Source organism: Aricia agestis, chromosome 10, assembly GCF_905147365.1.
Source record: "Aricia agestis chromosome 10, ilAriAges1.1, whole genome shotgun sequence".
NCBI classification, from domain to species: Eukaryota; Metazoa; Arthropoda; class Insecta; order Lepidoptera; family Lycaenidae; genus Aricia; species Aricia agestis.
The window spans coordinates 7,038,565-7,061,733 of NC_056415.1; the positions used below are offsets into that span (position 1 = coordinate 7,038,565).

Below are 23,169 nucleotides of genomic sequence, written 5' to 3' on the forward strand. Positions count from 1 at the left end.
AGTATTATAATTGAATATTAGGTATAAAATGTTTGTTAAAATTTTATTGTGAAAATAAAATTGTAAGAGCAATCAGCGTCTTTTCCCCTTCGTTCGAGAATCGAGACGAACGAGAAAGCGATCGAGTAGATAATTGAAATATCTTTTACGACATTTTCTTTCGATTTACCGAATTACATTTCACGTGCGGTGTTACACCACGTTACACTCGACTTTTTTAACCTACTTTTTGAATTTAGAATTGAAGACATGAGTGGATAAAGTGGGTAAAAAAACAATTTGAAAACTGACGTTTTTTTGATGGAGGATGGATGGATGGATTTGAAAAAGTGGAGGCTTTAGGACCGCGAAATGATTTTAAATCATAAAAGATATAAAATATATTATATTACCTAAATAACGAAGTAGATAAATCACAAGGTTTGTTTAAATTATGAAGGAAAAAAATGAGTAATAGCTCTTAATATGTTGTAAAATGTTAGTTACCCACCAGTCTTTAATTTAGAGATGGATGCATGGTTTTTATGGAACAAAGAAGAAAATAAGACAAAAGATCACTCACATTAAAAATACAACATGCACAGTTTCCTTTTTTTAATTTCCTTAACTAGTTTAATGTAATTTACTTCAGTAATTTAACGTGAAGGACTGCAATATTATTCATTGGAGGGTTTTAATTTTAGAAATAACATAATATTCGACAGAGAGCTGGCGACCAAATCAGTCATCTGGCTTCAGCTGTATTAAAACTCAGTTATTATTATAATATTTGGTCGTCAGCTCTTAGGCGATTTCACCAAAGAAATGGAACGCGTTCAAAGCACTCTGAACTGGTTCAAAACGTATAAACGCGATTATAACATCGAAATGCATTTCACCAGCATAAACTGAACGCGTTCACAGCAAATCCGAGTTTTATCTTCTGAACGTCCAAAGTCCGAAGTTTAACATTATAAAACCCGTTCAAGCCCTGTCATGGCGGAAAAAAAAAGAAATGTCAAGATGACAGTTTTCGTACATGCGTTCGTTAGTTTATGTATTGTTGCTTGCTATTTTGTAATTAAATTATAATATATTATATACTATATTATATATATTATATACTATATATATAATAAATTATAAAACTGAAAAGGCTTTAAAATGATGAAAACATGTAAAATAATCGCGTGATGTCACGTAAACTTAGATTTAATAATCGCGATCAAAAGAAGTTTGTGAAATCCAATCGAAACAAAACGAGATTTACGTCGCAGACTGAACGCGTTCAATGGGAACAATGTTTTATAAAACTAAGTTTTATGTGTGTTTGGTAAAATCCCAGCTTAATCGACAAACTTCTGCTGGGAAATAAGCTTTTTTGTTGTACAAAACTTAAAAATTCGAATCTGAAAGTCGTAATGATTCTGCTACTGCCCACTCTGTACAAGATCGTGGAGAATTCGTTATTTACGAGGAGCCACGAAGGTGTGAGCGTTATTAAGTTGCACCTCGTTAAGATAAGCACCGCATAGAATTAATATAGAGTCTCCACTCTCCATTCACCTTATTAATTTACTGAAAATACGAAAGATGTGAAATAACAGTAATAATAAGGTTGAATATTTATGAAGAGGGATTTTTTTTCTGGTTGTTACCAGAAAAAAAAACTGTGTTCAGCTTTCCCAAATGAAGAATAGATCTCGGCATAGTGCTGCTCGATTTAACGTGGTTAACTGTTGGATACTCGCGGGTCGCGGCTATCTCTGACGACTACTACAATAACCATTTCAATGTACGTGCGGTGGATATCTGTTCACGTCATGAACCAGAATAAAAAGTGTTTTTTTAATGGCCACTCCTTAACATTGTTAACATTATTTTATTTGTAATTTTACGTTATATTTTACACATATCGTATTATGGGTAGGTACTTATGTCTGAAATAAAGACTTTTTTTATTAATTTAGGCCTAATTGCGCTATTGCGAGTGAATATACCTGTGTTAAATATTTTAACATATCTGGACCCAGGGTTAACTTTAATCCAATATTGGCGAGACTGTTTAGGAAACAACATCGTGGTTAAAAAAATCTAGTCATTTTTTCAAATATACGCAGGATCAAGGGTGTAACAGAAGTACCTAAGTGATAATACTTTTGGATGTGTATGGGTCCCCTTAACAGGGTGCAATAATTAAACCTTTCGGCCCGATATATTCGGACCCGATTCCGGACGGGCCTCCCGCCACCCCCCCGCGTCACCCCCGCTCTACTCATTGCCGCGAAGTGACCGTTCTGCAACGATTTTAAGTGGGATAAAATATTTTATTGTAAAAAAATGAACACCCTATTTTTTTGGTTAAATGGACTCTCCTAATGATATGTAAGCCCTAAAAAATGGCTGGAAAGTTTAATTGCACCTTGTATAATTCTAGAGTTTACTGTGAAAGTAAACGCTGAAAAAGAAATTTTTTGGGTAATTGTATAGGCAAGTGCCCCAGTGCAGCGTCATGAATTTTCCCGTACAAAGGTTTAAAAAAATACTCTTTGATTGCTGATACTCGCACAGCGAACTCTATAAAAGAGACACAACCTAAAGTTTTATCACTAAGTTTTGTTACACCCTGTATATCGTTCGAATATTTCTCATAAAACAATAAACCGTGTTACTTAAATTGAAATGAGTCAACATTTCATGAGCGAGGGTCTAACAATCCCCACCTGTAGGCTATAACCCTCCGGCTGCGGTTTCGCTTGATCTCGTCATGTATATATATATATATATATATATATATATAACACACAGCCCAAACTACTGGACCGATCAGGCTGAAATTTGGCATGCAGATAGATGTTATGACGTAGGCATCCGCTAAGAAAGGATTTTGATCAATTCTACCTCCAAGGGGTTAAAATAGGGGATGAAAGTTTTTATACAAATAATACTTCTTAACGCGAGCGAAGCCGCGGGCAAAAGCTCCTATCTCTGTACATTTTATGAAAATCAGTTCAGCGGTTTATGCTTTAAGAAGTAACAGATAGATAGACGGGCACACCTTCCCATTTATATGATAAGTATGGATTAATGAGGGTGTTAGAGTGACTAATTAAGAGTCTTAACATACTAGTAATAATAATAATTTAAGTATAAGTGTTCGTAAGCATTATAATGATGTAAGCATTCAGTAAGAATAAATAAATTAATTTTTATAATTAATTGACTCGCAAAGTAAGTCGTTAGCGAATCGGCAAGCCAGACATAATTATTTAAAACCAGGGAAACCGCAAGAAAAACTGGTTAATTTTTTGTATAATTCACGAAAATTTAATAAAACCCTTTAAGAAAGATTTTCAAATTTTAACAATAATTAATACCTTCGTTTGAGTAAATTTTTTATCGTTTAATTTTCAATAAGCGTAAATGAAATCTAAGATAGAAATTCTTATTCCCAATTACTCGTGTTAACAAATGACCCGAATGATTACATTCAGATAAATTGAGATCGGTCCATTTCGTTCAATCTTTTACAGTATAAATCTCATACGGTAGAGTAACTTAGCTGATGCCTAAAAATTTGATTTAAGGCTTAAATACAACTTGTTTACCAAAGAAACAAATTTCAGGCACGTGACGAATATATCCACTAGTGTTTTTGATTGGCTCCGGTCAATCAAACAACAGCACTATTTAAACGATAAAGTCCTGTCTGAAAACTTCAGAAACTGTTGGCTGCTTAAAGTTAGTACGAAATCATATCAATGTGTGCATGGGCTCGATTCAGATTGTTTAATATTTTGAAGATATTCTGCTACACATAACTTATTTTGCGGACAGGTTCCTTACGCAAGAAATAAATCAGTTGGCCATGAAGAACCACACTAAAAGCGACATCCTCGGCTCCGAGTTAATAACATGTTTTGTCCACATAATTAACTTCTTAATAAGGGTTTTATTTATAGAGAACTAATATAATAATACTGTATTCGTTTGGAAGAAATGTAGCTTTTTTTATGTCCTTTTTCGCTAGCAATATAACTATGAAATTCTTGAAGTTGGTCCATCTTAATATATGACTGACTGACTAACTTACATAGTGATCTATCAACGCACAGCCCAAACCACTGGATGGATCGATCTGGGCATGCAGGTAGATGATAACCATGACTGTAAATCTGTCTATATGCTAAGAACACAATCTAAATAAAATAATTATATCGGTCCATGATGGACCAACGAGTGATTCCTAATGTTAAGTGCCATATTATTATTCCTTTATGATTGATGTCGATTGTGCATTTGGTATTTCTTGTTACTTTATATCAAATTAACTAATGTTGGGATTTGGCAGCTATTGTAAAAACAATCTTTATGAGTCCTCGGTGTAGGTACCGTATCTCAGAAAAAAAAACAACTGGCAAATTGCGCAACAAAAATTTCGAATATATAAACATAACGTGAAACCCAAAAAGGCTTGTAGACAAAACGCACGTGTTCCGTTGTATGTTTGGAAACTTTTTTCCCATTGTGTATTTGTCGTGTGGGCTTCTGTTTTATTCCGTACCCACGTGTATTATGTAGAGTACACTTGGAGTACTTTTGCAAGGGAAGGTTAAGAGTCTAAATTAATGTACAAAACAGGAACATTGTTGTTATGGTGTTATGATATTGTAAAAGCCGTTTTAACTTTGAATTACAATGTTGTTAGTCTCGCTAAATCTCGGGAATGGCTGAATCGATTTGCCAAATTTAAGTCTTGAAATATTCATGAAAGTCCAGGAAACGGTGCGAAAAAGTCATCTAGTCTATCATTAAAGATACTCTATTTTTAACCAATTTTTTCAAATTCATTTGTCTATACAGTAGCAAGTTCATAAAACTTTACTAAGTACTTGAAAAACTTTCTTTAATTAAAACTTTGCAAAGTAAAATAGTCGTATGAGTTTAAAGTCTTGCTTCGACTTCTTATAATTATTTAATGTATTGAAGTAATTAAAGTTTCGGAAATTATGGAAGGTAGTTTTTTAAAATACACAATGCGTTATTATTAGAAATAAACCAAATTTATGTAATATTACTATTCCTACTAAAAGATCAAATTAAGACAATATTATTTGTTATATGTATATGTTTTACTAAAATCAGTAATTATGAATATTTTTGGCATAGTGATAAACTACTGCCTAAGTGCCTACGCATAAAGTATATATTTTCATAAAAAAATGTGAAACTAAAAAAACAATCATAAAGAAATAAATAAAGATTTTTTTTATTTATAGTGCTCCAAGGCTTTAAATAAACGTGGACGGAGCGCTGCTGGTAATGGAGAACTGTCAAAATATGTAAAAAAACGTTTTTGCCATGTCTACAAGCTGTCATCAGATTCCCGAAATAAAATATATTTACTCGAATGTACTAAACATGTTAATATTTAAACGAACGTTTTATACGAAAAAACGTTTTAACAAAAGTATCGCGAGCTGATAGAATAAGTTGTATTACGAGTGTTAGGAATCTGTTTAAAGGAAATTCCATGTTTGTCTCACGTTTGTACATTTTCAAAGGTGGATTGTTTAAAACAAGAATTCCAATTCCATGTCTAGGGGCGGTGTTGGGAAATGTATTATGAAACATTTTTGACATCAAAATATCTGTAAATGTAAATTATATTATAGAAAGGTGTGTCTTTATTTGTGCACCTGTTTGTCTGTTTTAACACTTAAAACGCTGAACCTGATTTTGTGACGATATAAAGTTTGAGTCCTGAGTTTAAGTGATGAAAATATTAAAATATAGCCTAAATACCATAGAAGGGTAATAATAATAAGATAATCACCTTTTATATTTTTCGTCACTTAAAATGGACTCTGCCAAGTACTCACATACGGCATTGCTCGATAGTTTTACTCCGAATCGAAGGAAATGACATATTTGACATATTTAATTCCATCGGAGCCGGCTCGAAGCGAGCCGAGCTGTCAGTTTTGCGGTCCACACGGTGGTTATTGCTCGATTTGGAGTAAAACTATCGAGCAAAACCGTATGTCAATACTTAGCAGATACGTCATACGAGAAGTAGTAGAAAATCATCGCGCCTATTATGCAACATTTATTCAGTCTGAACTTCGTATAAATCTGACATTTTATGTCAAACTGTCTCGATGGGACAACAAATGAAGTAGCATTTAATGTTGAATTGGAACAGTACAATCAAGGTACTAAAATTACTTCCCTGAGGCAATATCTCGAGCGGCTTATTGATACAAAGATAGCAGTGACAGCTTTATTATGTTGCCGAAAACATTAACCACAGTTTTCCGCCTACAGTCGTGAATAGATTAGTTCGACAGAAATGACAACTGTTTTATCAGCAACCTTTATGCCCAATAATTGATCAATTTTTATCTCAATTATTGAGATAAAAATTTTACGCGATAATAATAATGAATACAACCTAATGTCCATTTATTAACATTTCCGGGTCTAAAAGTACCCATACCAATCTAAATCAGTGGCTTAACCGTGTAGAGTCTTGTAGAGGTACTAAACAGAAAGACTTACGCATTTACAATATTATTTTAAATTAATAAAAATATGTAATACTGTATGTTCAATGTTCATGTATTTTCAATGAGATGAAAAGTAATCTTCATAAAAACCTATGTTTTGTACTAACATCTGTCACCATGAAATAGATACTGTAGATAGTATAATATATCTAGGAGTTCCTAAACCTCAACAGAAGATTTATATATTTTGAATTCTCAGAAAATATCGTATGTAAATCAAGACTATGGCAAGGACAGCTTTTAATAAGTTACAGTAAGTAAAACTGAAGGCTTTCTTGACTGTGTTTTCAAGGCACCAAAGAACCGTGGGAAAGACCGTGCCGTCACCATAATCGATTTGTATTTTTTTTGGAAGAAAAGAGAATTGAAGTTTACCTTTTATTATCCGATCAATTTTGTTGACTTATAAGGTTTGGCGGCTACTGACCTATTTTTGTTTTGTTCGTGTTTTTAATTATTTTATTTAAAGTTACAACTTACATTGTCACACGATAATTATTTATAGATGAACTATGCCAAGTTAATGAGGATAATTTTGTTTTTTCCCTGTAACTTAATTTAAATGATTGGTTTAAAAGACCGGAGAGCCGTGTTAAAAATTAGCATAACTAAAAAATGTTCTTGAAGTAAAATAAACAACCTCAATATTTTTCTTTATATTCCGTTTCTCAAACTGAATCCGACAAATTGAAATGAAGCTTTTCCCATGCAGCTGCTGTCAAAATAACAAATGAATTAATAGACAGGTCAACCCCGATTCTACTCTTTATGCAACACAACCCGGTGAACTTGGTATTACTTCTCCTCTAATATAAACTTTTCCTGGTCGATTTCCAGACCATTTTAAAACTAAAATGAGCCAAATTTAAAATTTATCGTTACAGATTAATGCAGCTTTATCCCTTGTTCCAGTCCCTTTACCCTTTCCTATCGAATCACAAAATGTGCTATTAACGTAAAATGTTGAATACCATCGTCCATCATTGAATTTGATTGTAAATCAATGGAGGTTAAACGTAATTTGCGTACAGGCTTACGATTTTGGTCGAGTTAAATGTTAGTCGTGCTCTGTCACCTGACATTGACAAAACCCTACTAAATTAAGCAGCTCCGCCATCTATGCCTATGAATTTCTTTGATAGTGCCATAACATTTTTGTGACGTTAATATGAAATTTTTTGTATATATTGCCGGCAACGCTCCTGTTGTTGCAAGTGTCCATGAGCGACTTTCCATCAGGTGACCTGTTTACTCGTTTAAAAAAATATTGGCAATTGTTTGGGCAGACAAATATACGCAGAGGATCGCACAAAAAACGAAACTGCATTGGATAGTAGAATCAAGGTACTGAGTTAACTTTTCGATATTGCACGCAGTTGAATTTAACCTCCATTTAGCATTTCTCGGGCTCCGTACGTCAATTTTGTAATGCAACGTCAGAAACAAGTGAATGTTTTCCGATTTATGCAATTTTCCTGATAAATTAAAAGTTGTTTGCCTTTGATCAGCAGTCGGTCGGAAATCGGATTGATTGGCCGCTGGATTAGTTATAGACTTGTTGATTGCTTGAGCAAAGTCCCCCAGCAAAAAATATCGAATTTAAAACTGGATAAAATCGTTGGATTAAGGCAAGTGCAGTATCTGTAAACCGGTTAAAATTATAGCAATGATGAAATCGTTAAGCATAATAGATTTGAAACAAAAAAATTTGCATTTGTAAAAATATTTTATTAGTTAAGTTTGTCAAAATATAATTGACAGACATGGAACGGGCACACATTGGCTTATAATAATAATGATGATGATTATTATCCCGATAGCTATTTTGGGATCGGTCACATTGGTTCAAGAATATAAACATCGAAAACAAATAAATAACTTTGCAAACACGTTTACATTATTTCCTAATACAAATATAAGCCGTTTGTTTTATTTCGTACACGGTACACGAGTTCCCGGGAAATTGAAATATAAAGAGAATTTTCTGTTTGTGCTAAGGGACAAACATACCTTAATTTATGTCGCTTGGATATTTAAAGGTTTGGTAACATTTTCATAGTAAATAATAATATTTTTGCCTAATATACTTTGAGCCGGCTTTGATGTCTATGATACTTTATTATTAGAATTTTAGATATTACCTATAACAAGTATTAGATTATAAGAAGTATAATAACAGAGGGTTTAATAAGCGTTTTATTTTGTTGGTTTGTATGAATGGCATTAGAATTTAAAAGGCAAGAACTTTGTAGGGTCAATTTCATGTAAGACATTTTAAACAGTTACTATGCTACGCAAAAGTAGCGTTTTAACATATTGAATATATATATACAAACTGATATTTGAATATAGGCGTTTCTTTACATAAATCGTATGGAAAGCAAACATAAGCAACGTAAATCGAAAATTCGTCTGGGGCGGGATAAAAAGGAATAACTTTCGTATCCGAGATAGTGTACGTTACACGCGAAAAGATTACGGTTTTGTATTTTTATCGCACTGGGGTGACGCTAAATCACAGTTTTCCGTTAAAATACTTGACTTTTCCTTTATTCGGGCACTCATAAAGTGAAATGAAAGCGTAAATAGAGTATTATATTAGGACCAGCATTCAGTAGTCGGTCAACTTGCAACAATACAGTCCTTCGCTGCTTTAGTTTACTACTTCTATTTTATCATGTTCAAAGAAACGCTGCAATTTTCTTTTCAAAAATAATTAAATGAGACTCACCTGTTTTGACTAATTTGAAGGTGACCTGCTGCTGGTTTTTGAGTTGTTCGTTGTGCGCGGGGTGCGTGAGCTCCCGCAGAGCCATCTCGATGGACGGCTGGGGCATCATCGTTCTGACCGGAGATGGCTCCTTCTGTTTAGATTTCCTCCGGAAGAAACTAACTTTCTTCGGCTTCGAATTCGATCCTGTCAATAATTAAAATATGTTACAAACAACGCTTTTAAGTTAAGAAACTTACGGTCAAAACTTATTTACAACCTTAATCTATCACGCGGTTAGTCGTTAGTGGTTAATTCAAACCGAGGATGGAGATGGTGCACACGTTAGTTGGTTAGGGCTTTAACGGGCCACTCGCAAACTCAGAAACCTTCGAACGACGACCGGTGCGACGGGGGCGTGGTGAGCGAGGTCTGGAGGGAGGGCGTGGGGGAGGAGCGGGGCGCGGGCTCGGAGTGTGGGCGCGGGGGCAGCAGAGCCAGCGACGACGAGGCCGGCGACGGGAAGTGCGCGGCCGATACATCCGACCGCCGGTCCGGCTCCGGCGTCACCATGCGGATGTTGGCCGTGAACTCCGGCGTGCTCGCCACCTCGAACAGCGCGTCGAAGTCCCGATCGAAGATGTTCTTCCGCGAGAACGCCGGCGTCGGCAGCGGGGCGGGCAGCTCGAACTCATCGGGGGCGGGCGTGCGGACTATCTTCCCGAACTCGTTGTTCTCTTGTCGGCCCAGCTTCTTGAGGAACTTGGCTTTGGTGCGCTCGCGCAGCTTTGCCGGCCGTTCGAGCGACGGCGTCGGCGAGGCCGGCGCGCGCTCCGCGCTCTCCGGAGGCGCCGTTTTGGGAGGGGGCGGGGCGGGCGCTGCGAGGGCGGGGGCGGGGGTGGGGGCGGGCGGCGCGCGGTCCGGCGCGGGCGGCGGCGGCCCGAGGATGTTGTCGAGCGTGGGGCGCTGCCGCGGGCGGGGCAGCGCTTGGACGGCGTAAGTCAGGGAAACTACTTCTTCTGCCGGGTATATCACGTACATCCCGCGCGAGACCGCATCGCGCCGGCCCCTCGCGCCCTCCGAAGAGGATCTCGCGCGGTCACTTTGACACTTCTACGGTCACTGAAGTCTTTTACTGCTTGCGACGAGATAAGACTATCGTGGAATGTTTGTGATTTTGAGACTTGGAAGATGCGAGGAATGTTTCATAGGATAAATTTTGAGCCATTTAAGGAGGTAGGGATATCTTCTAAGTATAACGTCTTCGGCGTGTCAATCTTCATCCTACAGAAACAAAAGGAAAACTGGGTAAAATATAAGTAGCAATAATTGGGATAAGACGTACCTAAAAGTTAAACAGGTTAAACTTATACCAAGGATAGTACGATAGAATTATTAGAAATAGCTGTTAATCCGAGTAAGGTATATTTTAATATAAATATAAATTTTGTGATCCTTACATAGGGTTGCCATCCGTCCGGGTTTCCCCGGATTTGTCCTAGTTTGAAGGGCGTCCGGGGTGCGTCCGGCCGGTTTTTTAAAAAGTGTCCGGGTGAAATCCAAACACTTTTGATGAGAGAAATTTAACTTTTTAGTCATGCAGCAACAAACGAAATATAAAAACTCGCCAATCATACACACGGTTTCTTGCACGGACTTGAGTTAGATTTTTACAAATTCTTGTTGAAAAAGCAAAAATTGGCAAGACGTTATCGTAAATACTGTTTAAGAGGTGTCCGGGGAAATAACCACATTTCGGCCAAATGTCCGGGAATCTTGTCGTGCCTGACCGGCGAAGGGAATTTGGGTGATGGCAACCCTATCCTTACAGCTATTATATATTATGACTAGGGAAATAACATTATGGTGATAGATTCAAATTTAGAGATATTGCTACATCGAGTAAGTAGAATAACAGCCAATAGCTGTTATGTCAATTTAAAGTTCGTAATTCACTTAGGTTACTTTACTTTTCCAGTTTGTGTAACCTTTTCGCCTATGTACATGGTAGAGCTTAACTCCCGGTAAAGCTTATATCGTTTGAAAGTTTGCCAAAACACTAAAAGTTTATTTAGCAGAGCTTTACGGTCAATCAATAGCATCTGAAGTATAGTGTATAATATCATAATTTCAATATATTAATATTTAGATAAATATACATATTATTATTTCAATATTGTTTTGGCAGCTAAGCCATTGATTCTACGGTTTTGTTTCGGTAAAAATAAGTGACACAGATAATATGTCACATGTGACATATATTCCTATCTTATCTTATATCTTTAAACGAGCAATTCTTGTATAATTATATCTATATACTCGTATATAATTGGAATCTCGGAATCAGCTCCAACGATTTTCATGAAATTTAGTATATAGGGGGTTTCGGGGGCGATAAATCGATCTAGCTAGGAATCATTTTCAGAAAATGTCTTTTTATTCGTGTTTTATCGATAATCGATAAACTGAAAAATATGACTCTTCCTGGCATCTATTGGCGAATAATAATACTATTTTGTTAGCAACTAATTGTCTTAACGACCAGCAGATGGCGTTATTAAGTAACACGAAGTCAATGAGTGTTTGCTATACCGAGTCGATAAAGCTCGGTCATCCAGGTACTTTATCTTTACGAAGATTAGTCCAATCAAATTACGAAATAAATAAACATGAACGAACACAGTTTGGGGATTTTAAGGATCGATAGGGGTGTGTATTCTGAGGATCGATAGATTTAAGGATCGATAGGGGTGTGTATTCAGGAGTAATAAGTTGAAAAATATTAATGTTAAAAAAAAGTTTCACATAAAAAAGTTAGTAAATTTAATTTGGAAGAGAAAAGGTCTTAAAATTTTTTGCCTAACACTGATCATTCTCAAGATATCGAATTAAACGCGTTTCCATCGAAATGACCTTGAGCTGACCTCAGTAGAACCCCTCAAATTGGAATTTATGCTCAAAATACACCCCCCTATCGATCCTTAAAATCCCCAAACTGTGTTCGTTCATGTTTATTTAACCCATTTTGAGCCGTAATTTTATTGGACTAGATGCCACGTAACAACTCTGTGACTTCGCCCTTAGGGTCTCAAAACTACTTGCAAAAATTAACCCGTAATTCTGTATCACGTGGCAAAATGTGGCTTCGCTCTTAGTCTACGCTTTAAAACTACTTATAAAGAATAATCTCCACTTAATCTTGTATCAAAACATGTAAATTACTAAACAGTTGACTTTTAATATAAAACAAGCGAGTGGGCCGATAGAGTAAGCGAGATAAGCAGGTCAAGTGCCAAAACAATGGCGAGGGTTCACAAGCACCACTTTGTATTTCGCGACACTGTGATTTTCATTCCACCATAAACTTGCGATACGCTCCTCTGAAAGCCAATATTTACAATAAATATTATATTCCCGAGAAATTCAGGTTCAGAAATGTGAAAGAATTTTGTAAATCCAGTAAGGAGTTGTTGCGAAAAACATTTTTTATGCTACAACAAATATTATGGTATCACTAACCAATTATTTGTATGTACCTATTAAAAAAAAATCCAGGACAAATTGTAAGCCTTCAGTCAATACGTTAAAATATAATAAGGCTTAGACCCAGTTTCATCAAGCAATGTTAAATAAATAATGGCTTGTTAAATCAGTTAATGGCCTGTTAGAGCTATCGACCACCACCATCCACCATGCCCTAATGTCATGTTAAATCACCTAACACGGTGTTAAATTTAATTTCTGCTATGGAGGTCCGTTAAATATTTAACAGGCTGTTATATGAGTCAAAATAACAACTTTCAAAGACAATAATATGCAATATCAATAAAAGAATCTGTTTTGACTTTTGAGTCTTTCCGCCATGTTTCCGCTACGTCCTTATTATTAATTATTTTCATAGTTATGAATAATTATTTATTTTCACTTTGTCAAAAATTCAGCCTTCGGATTTTCCTTGACATTGCAAATATACTAACTTGTATCAAAATTACCAAACCGAAATATGTAAATAAAAGTTTGTATTATGATTCATGTTTTCAGCTTTGACAGATAATAATTATTAACCTGGTAAATTAAGAAGAACTATTATAGCGTAACAAATGTAAGCGATCAGTGATATTTTAATTTGGTCGCATTATTTACGATTATACTATAACTATGGAAGAAAGTGACACATTGCAGCAAACATGTCGTATTAATCTTGTATATTGCAATTTCGTCGCCTTGTAACAAGAATGAACGAATTGATTGTTCACTCGTTGTTCACTTATCGTTGCATTTACTAATCCGCTGTTAAATTTTTACTGTGGGACATAAGTATTTAAACAGTCTGTTTAATTTTCCAAGGTCCGTTAAGTAATGCCTTGTTAGGATTTAACAAACAGAGGTTGGTGAAATTGGGTCTGAAGAAAATAATTTAGATTAAAGGTTATTTTGAGTATGAAGAGCTAAGCGTTATAAATTGCAGTGTTTGTTTTAAAATGCGCAATGTACAATAATTCTGATTTACGGAGGTGTCCCGCCGTCTGCACTGTCAAAATATTAATGCTTCGGGGATCAACTTATTTTACGACTCAATATTTTAGTTTAAATATTTAATTTGGATTATTTAGGCTTCATATAAATTTAAAGAGATATATGGCCCAATATATCATTGAAAAAAGAAAAGGGAAAGGCTTTCTTTTTTCATAGGAAAAGTCACGTAGTTTTGCTGCTTATCACAGTAAAGCTGTACTTTGTTTCTGTCAACTTTTTGTACCTGAATGGGGTATTATATACACTATACAATAAGTTTTTACAACGAATAACTGCAAAGTTGCTGGCATCTCGTAGACATTACTACACCGATTCATACTAACTAGAGATCGCCCAATGGTCGAAATTCGACCTTAGTTTCAACGACATTAGGACTACTATCTATACTTTCTAAAAAAATATTGACTTTATCATTTTTTTTTCAACTCTTGTCTCTGGGACTTAGCTGATCTCAGACTGGCCGTGTAAGCATTGTCTAATAGTATCTTAGATTCAATAAAAAAAACTATAATCCATTTTCAATTTGTCAACTTGTTGTCAACAGACTTCAACCATAAATAAAAGGGTATAATTCGTATGTATAGGATTGTCACTCAAAAATCTGTCATTTCTCATGTGTGTGTGTTGTAGTGTGTGTAATGTTTTATTTGTTAAAAAAATGTATGATAAAAGCATAATTTCAAAATAATATTAGTTCGATGCACTCCTTCAATATATAAACTATAAATGTGCAGAATTTCATGCACGTACGTTTCCCCATTTTTCGTAAAAAGGGTTACAAAGTTTTTCGCTTGCGTATTAATATATAGATATTATGGACACGAGTGTGTGTCTGTCTGTTACTTGTTCACGCTCAAACCACTGAACCGATTTTCTGAAATGTGGTATGGAGATATTTTAAGTCCTGAAAAAGGGCATAGAATACTTTTGTAATAGGAAAAATGGAGATGTGAAAGTTGTAAGTAGAAAGTATACAAACTAATTATAAGTAGAAGGTTATCGGATGTCGGGTGTGATGGACCGTTTTGTCGTTACGTCAGACGCTCCCCGCGCAAGATGGAGTAGGTAACGGGGTTGTTTTTATCCCGGAGACACCCACTTTGTTACCGTTACAATGTAATCAGTGCTCCAGTTAAAGAATTGCAGCGACGATTTGTAAGGATTTTCCTTTCTGTTAACCTGATTTTAAACTGTCGGAATTTTTACGATTCGGTTGAATGATTTTGTTGTATTTTATTGGATTGCGTATTTCTTTTCAGCACCATTTACATTTTTAATCTTTAAGAGGAAATTACGGCACAGAAATCCTACAAAAATGCATTGTTGACCAAAAAAGCCGCGAAACAATTTATTTGCTCTTCATTCGAAAAATATACATGTACAGAAAAATAATATATTCTTAAGCAGATGATGGACCTGCACAGTTTGGTCCTATTATGTTAAGCCTGTTCGACTCGTATAAAATAATAATATTATAACCCGGCTTAATACCGTAAGTCCATATCTGGTATTTACGCTTTGATTTTTCCCCAATTTCCAGGTGATTTGGGCAAATCAAATATATATTTATGAAGATAAATAATTACTTAACTGGCTGTCCCGAAACATGTCAAGTGTGACCGTGGCCGGCCCACCGCTCATTACATTAATTATTAAAACCTCCAATACGGTGAACCACCTAAGCTATGTACAGTTCCATTATTAATAGCTCGTTTCAGTCAATGACTTCTGGCCTATATGAAAATAGGGGAAAAAGAACGCTGTAGATTTATGTGTATCTGTCACCGTAAGATTGTAAATACCGTTAGATTATAATCTATCTCGAGAGATTGTGAACGGGCGAAAGATTGTGAACAGCAACATGCTGCTTACAATTTAACGTATTATTATTCGGTAGATTGTAATCTATCGAAGTGAAACGGAACGCACCTCGGGCGCTGATTGGTTGAACGGTATATGCTCCGTGTCGCCTTATTATATCTAACGGTATTCACAATCTTACGGTAATTTGTTTATTAATTGTTGTTAATGTAGTTGCAAAACATAACATAGGTAGGTATATGCTAATTGTCCAGCTATTGTCCGGGTATTCTTCTTCATAAAAATTAAAAACTAATATACCCGGACGAATAAATAAGTATTATTCGAACAGTACCCGGACTAAATAGCTCCAAATATCGCAATCGCGTAGAACCGTACATTTTTTCGGGATAACAAATATCCTATCTCCTTCCCCGGGTCTCAAAGTATATCTATACCAAATTTTAGCAAAATCGGTTAAGCGGTTTGGGCTTAAGAGGTAACAGATCGTTACCTCTTAAGCCCAAATCGAATCGAATATTATTAGTATGGTTAATGGATATCCTATAGTTTAAAGATATTCAGATTCTGAGACATTTGATGATTACTTAAGTAGTTGCTAAGTGAATGAATGTTTTGTTGTATACGAAATGCATTGAACGACGTCTTCAATAAATATATTACTTAAGTAATTACTAAATGACTTTAAATGCAGCCTTAATACTTAGAAGACATGGCATTGAGGGACTTCTTGATAAAACACTTTATTGTATGAGAGTTCTAGTTTGTTATTTTAATTGTATTATTTTTGAAACGAAGTTCCTTATCGCGCGTTGCGAAAGTAGGCTAGACGGAAAAAGTTTTTACGACACTTTTTCTTAGTACCTGCATAGTAGGGGCAGAGGGCATTGATAGTATTCTGGGGGTCAACTAGATGCGTTTTTAAGAATAAACAGCGACATCTCCCGGACGTTTAAATAAATTTTCTTACAATTCCACAAAAGTGTTGTTGTTAGTATTCCTGGGCGTCAATTAGATGGCTTTTTTTATAACTTCGTTCCATCCGGGTGTCCCTTGACACCTCTCAAGTTTTTTTTAAACCAATGGTTTCAATTTTGTCCAATTATTTTATAATGTATTCATCATGTGGACATACTTTAAACGTTATTAAAGGTTATTTCTATAGAAAATGCTTATCTCTTTCGTGGCGTGGGTATGCCAAGATGTTCCTTCAATTTATACTAGCGCAGAGTCGAAGCGCATCGAAGCGAATTATAAAAACTTAACATAACAAATTCAACCTTAACTCCAAAGCGTTAACGCACTTTATTACTTCTGAGAATATAAAAAGGCGAATCCGCGCGAATTCGTCTGAATGCGCCCGACCAACGCTGATTGGCCTCGCAGAAGTAATGTATTCACGCTCTAGAGTTAAGGTTGAATTTTCTGTGTTCAGGTTTTGGGAATTCTGCGCTATTATAAATTGACACTAATAATACTCTGGCAACCTGCCTACGTAGCTACGACACTATGCACTACGCGCTACGAGCTACGGCCTACGAGAATGTTTGATTGTACCTGCTCATTATAATATTATGATTGGATTTGGTTAGTAATATATTATTAATTTATTATAATTTTTGGATACAAAAGTAGAAAACAAACTAGAATTTCATATAGCACTAGCTGTTGCCCGCGACTTCGTCCGCGTCAGCAAAATGTGATAACAAAGGAAATAAAAAAGAGAAACGAAATCCCCTTTTTAAGGTTCCTTTATAAAAAAGTGAAATAATATATCCTCCTCCTTTTCGGAAGTCGGTTAAAAAGTAGCCTGAGTTATTCCTTACTACATCAGCTATGTGCCTAAAAAAGTCCCGTCAAAATCGCTCCAGTCATTTCGGAGATTAGCCGGAACAAACAGACAGACAGACATACAGATAAAAATTGTAAAAAATGTTGTTTTAGTGTCCCTATGTACCCTATGTACATTCATATGCATTTAGTAAAAACGGTTCTTTCAGTATTACAAATAGACACTCCAATTTTATTTATTTGTATACATAGATGTATAGATGTATAGATGACATTTAATGTACTGTAACTTCTTGGTGGAAATTCATGCTTCACAGTAATAAATATACATTTTTGATGCACTCATTCCAATTTATTAATTGATTTTATTACAAGCTTAATGTTTTACATGACCGGTTTCGACAAAACTGATGATGATTGAAACGTTGAAATTGTAATAAAGTAAATTAATAAAGTGGAATAATTGCATAAAAGTGTAAATATTTATCACTGAGAAACCTAGAATTTTAAAGTCGCAGAAATTTTATACTTCTTAAAGTTAAACTTTTAAGTCTGATCTTTCTGTGGGTCAAACCGGTCCAGTTGGTGCGTGATTTACAAGCAAAATCACATAAATCTATCAAATTTTCAGGCTAGTAACATAATATTCGTAAGACCGGGTGGTCGACCCAATTGGATTGAGCTCCTGCATTGTGTGTTCAAGCCTTGTGCGGTGTGTCTAAAGCCAGCTGGAAATACGTTATACAAAATAATTCCTACCTGGTCCGACACTGAAGCCCGGTTTTTGGGTCAATTTCCTTTAGCATATAAAATTGTTTTGCATATCACTGATGAGAAAAGAAACGCTTACTTTTTTGTAAGAGATTTCAAAAAATGTTTTGGACGATTTCTAAAACTGTTGAGTATCAGATTTTAAATGTTATGTTTTCAGGTCCAAGAGCATGCGATGGCCAGACCTTCTTCAGTTTCGGAAAGCTGAAAGTTTACCAGTTTGTGACCTTTACAGAGGTAAAAACGACCAGCAACTATGACTAGCAGTGGGATGCATCTGTCAAAAATGTCCGGCACTGGAAGACGAGATTCCTCAACTTACCGCGAGGAATATAAGCTATGAAATAGGACTTTACTTTTTCTCGAAGGTCAGGTAGCTCTACAGAACTAGATAGGTACCTTCTTATATGGTTACTTTACGACTAAACTACGACCAAAACTCGTTGCTGGTCGTTCTGAGGTAGGTCTGGCCATCACAGGCTCTTCTTACCTCTATAAATTTAACTGTCAATGTATGTCATTAGCTATGTCCACACTGTGCACTTTCATCTTCAATTTTCGTCATCAACTTTCATATTGGCGCATTCAATAATTGAATGCGTCAAGGAACGCAACGCCAATATTGTCATTTTTGAAGTTTTGGATACGGTCAGAGGGCATGCGTCGTGGGCATGCCTCACGTTCGCTATTGACTGCTCTATAACGCATGCCCTTGACGAACAGAAAAAGGCACAGTGTGGACAAAGCTTATTTTATTTAAATACTAGCTGTCCCGGCAAATGTTGTTTTGCCATATATATTTTTTTTTGGTATGAAAAATAGATGTTGGCCGATTCTCAGACCTACTCAATATGCTCACAAAATTTCATCTAAATCGGTCAAGCCGTTTCGGAGGAGTATGGCAACGAAAACTGTGACACGAGAATTTTATATATTAAGACAAATAACGACAACTCAAGTTACTACTCATATTTTTTCAAATGTTTTAATCCGCTTCTGAGTTCCATGCAATTATTGAAACTTCTGTGTGTGGGGATATTTATTCCGCTGTATTACTCTAAATATTTAATACATTGGCACTATAAGTAACTAACTCTATATACTGAATAAAATATTAAGAAAGTGAATAAAATGTTAAGAAAGTGAATAAAATGTTAAGAAAGTGACTTTAATTCGAACTTTACAAAACGTTGTGTACGAATATTACACAAGGTATTGTACCTTTATTACAAAGGTACCGAGGTGTAATTCTCGAAAAGAAAAGTGCGTGAATTTAGTAACATGAAAAGTCACGTACGAAGGAATGGGGATTCAATTAAGTTCTTTTGTAAGCACGCAAAAGCTCGTGACTGTATGACGTGGCATCTATTTATTACTTCACCTCCACATTTTTACGTCAATAGTAAAATGAAAAGGTATTTGAACTGGTGCAGTGTACAGCTACACTTTAATAACAGTTTTGAAAATATACTAAAATGAAAACAATAATAATATGGACTAAAAAGTTAGTTCTATTCCTGTACATATTATAGTCTTCACTATCTTGAAGTCGGTACTTCAGTCGATGCCAGTATATCTGAAATTTTTGTGATTGGTACTGACTTCAAAGTAATGAAGACACGACATGACAAGACAAGTAATATGCACAGGAATAGCTGTTAAGATTTAGATGAATTCTAAAAAAGGCACTATTACAGAGCAACAATTATTCAATACTTTTAGTTCATAATATTATGATTGGTTTACCTTGGAAGTTGGTTTAATAAGGAGTCTATAAGGAGTTAGGAGTTCTCTCAGCATCTTTGGGACAATGGTATACCTGGTGCAAAATCTTACTTTTTGATATCATATTATGCTTAGAATACGGTACCTACTTCTATTAAACTGAAATCACTATATGTTTCCATATAAATTTTGAGGAATTCCCTACATACTACATGGATCCCATCATCATATTGCGACCTTGGTAGCCGTAGTACCGAATTGGATTCGCGTACTTTAAAATAACAAAATAATTTTTCAAAATCGCAAGTCAAACTTGAAACCTGATCTCAAATATTATGAAAAGTACTCATAATAGGGCCATAATTTGACGTTGCATGGTATAATGATAGTGATGATGATGAATATAATTTGTACAGTAGCATAATATGCTTAATGTTCTTAAAACAACTTAATGTTCCGAAACCCCCAAACTTGTATCTATAAGGAGTCAAGAGTTCTCTCAGCACCTTCGGAACCTGGTATACCTTGGTGCAAAATCTAACTTTTTGATAACATAATATGCCTGGAATACTTCATATAATACCAAAATCACCAAAATATGTTTCCATATAAATTTTGAGTTTCCTCGATTACTCATGGATTCCATCATCAGGTGACCACTTTTGTGAACATGGTACTAAATTTGAGTGAAACCCTGAACAACAAAAACAGAATTATGAAAAATCGGACCACAAACGGATGAGTGATCGCTGAACATACAAAAAAAAATATATAGGTACAGCCGAACGTATAACCTCCTCCTTTTTGGAAGTCGGTTAAAAAGTACGACCTACATGTCACCACTAGCTACACTTTTGTATTCAGAACGCGGTGGGATTAAAAAAAACTTTTTTTATTCATCGTACCCAATTCCAGGGGTATTAACTCTGTGTGCTGTGTCAAAGTATAAAAGTTTTCAGTCAAAGGGACGGCTGTTAGCTTAATCTGAATATGCAAGCGACGGCTTTCAAAACAATTCTTTTCGAAAGGGACCCTTTATTTAAAACAATCGATGTTCAGGATAAGTTAGTGAATATGATTTACATAATATGCAGCGAAAATTAGATCAACATGCAAAGTATCAACGTAAATATTTATAAAGAACGTTTCGTAAAAATCAATTGAAAAAAAAATCAGAAACGTATTATACAATATAATATCGCCATAAATATGTAAAGGAATGAAACACATTTTTGGTGGCGGTTTTAATCTATAATATTTTTGAAATAAACTAAATATTTTAAATAAATTATTGTGTATATGTTACCGCTAATGTGCGTAAACCAGTTAGACTGCAGATTAACAAGGTATTCTGCAGATTATCTGGATGAGTCAGTTAGAGTGCAAAAAGTATATTCTATTCTCATTAAATGACATAAAACATGTTCTTGTTTGCATAAAACATGTTATTAAGTTGTAGAGAATTATATGATACACACACTGGCAAAATTAGAGGAACATAGGTAAAAAGGGCTACCACTTGAACTCAAGTGGGTCGGGCTGAGTGAAATTCTTTTTTATAGTTTCTAAGCTAATTTAAGAAATAAAATATTGAACAAAACTGGCAAGTTGACAGGTTTTTATAGCAATTATGCCCTAATAAGTGTTTTTCGATTATTGACGTTGTAAGTGTTCCTGATAAGAATGGCGTTTTAGCGGGGTGCAAGGTATGCTCAGCTCATTTGATTGTCTGGTTTTTGGAAGAACACATTGCTTAGATACTAAATTAGTGATTTCCCAGCATCTGCGACAGCTAGAGCTGTAACCACGATAGAGAAAGGTCACACCTACCGTTCGGTCAGTCAGGCCTTAGGTGTGTCGGCTTCTGTGGTACATCGTAACTTTCAACGCTTCAGAGAGACTGGATCTTACGTTCGGAGACGAGAACAAGGCAGATATCGGGTGACAATGGTTCAGGATGACCATTTTGTAAGGAAACAAAACTTAAGAAATCGACCTCAAACTGCTATGCAGACACGAAACCTGTCGGAACAGGTCCAAGATGAACGTGTAAGTGATTGTACAGTAAGAAGAAGACTCAAAGAAGTTAAATTAAACTCAAAAGTGCCAGCAAGGGCACCAAAACTTGAGACAGGACACCGAAGAGCCAGGCTAAGATTTGCGCGTGAACATCAAAATTAGACAAGTGAGTGAAATCTTGTGCTGTACAGTGATGGGAGCAAATTCTGTGTACATTGTATTGACAGGCGATAAAGAATGTGGATAAATCATAAGGAAAGCTACAGGCCATCAAACTTACCGGAAACAGTGGCCTATGATGCAGGCTTCGTAATGGTTTGGAGTTGCATATGATTTGGAGTCCGCATGGAGCTGATGATTATAGATGATGGTACTTTGACAGTACAGGGCTATAGAACCGACATCCTGGAACTGCATGGTGTGCCTTTTACACAGTTTTAGGTAGTAATTTCAATTTTATGTGCGTCCATAGAGTAAGAAAATCGGGCATTGTTACCTAAACGATGCTGGCGTAGCCCAGGTGGAGAGGCCAGCGTGGTCTACGGATGTAGATCCGATTGAAGACGTGTGGCACATGAATGGGTGAACGGTACGAGTTAAAACTCCAGCTCCAAAATGTGTCCAGGAGCTCGAGTTGGCGCTACTGGAGGAGTAGGAGAATATCCCACTGGAAATGATTGACAATCAAAATGCAAGCATGGAATGGCGTATCCAGGCCCTCTTGAGATCCATAGAAGGCATTACACGCTTTTAACATGAGATTTCTTTAATAAAAATGGAGAATTTAACTTAAAAACTTACTACTGAAATTTCAAAGATTTTCTTAAATTTTGATTTTTGCCGATTTTTTTCTATTTTTCACGTTTTTATGCCCTAAATTTATATAAAATTTATTTTTTAATAATCAATTAGTAAGTGAATAAATAAATTTATAAAAAACAGTGAACGATTTTCAAAAAATTGAAAATTTTGTTATGTTCCTCTAATTTTGCCGGTGTGTTTATAAGTTTTTTGACATAAACAAAGGAATAAATTATTATTAAATTTGAAGTTAAGTGTTACTCCACTAATAAAATATAACAGATTGTATCGTCTAAGAAAAAAGCAATCAACACAACAACAGTCTTGTGACAAGCTTAAGTCAAAGTATTTAGGACTTTTACGAAGGAAGAGAAAGCAAACTAATCAGGTAAAGTACAAATATAATCTTTTTTATTTGAATTTCACACTTTAACAGATTTTATCAGG

The 23,169-nt window shown here is 35.4% G+C and overlaps 1 protein-coding gene across 2 annotated transcripts in view; it reads right to left on the reverse strand.

The window, feature by feature from the left end:
- The window catches only part of LOC121731058, a 273,136-nt gene that overhangs the window by 186,503 nt on the left and 63,464 nt on the right, over nucleotides 1–23,169 (reverse strand). For both annotated transcript variants that reach the window (XM_042120377.1, XM_042120376.1), the window contains exons 2-3: nucleotides 9,648–10,542; nucleotides 9,280–9,465 (exon numbers count right to left, since the gene is read on the reverse strand). In XM_042120377.1, coding sequence (XP_041976311.1) covers nucleotides 9,280–9,465; nucleotides 9,648–10,299 — 838 coding nt within the window. In that variant the 5' untranslated portion in view covers nucleotides 10,300–10,542. The remainder of the gene's footprint in view (nucleotides 1–9,279; nucleotides 9,466–9,647; nucleotides 10,543–23,169) is intronic.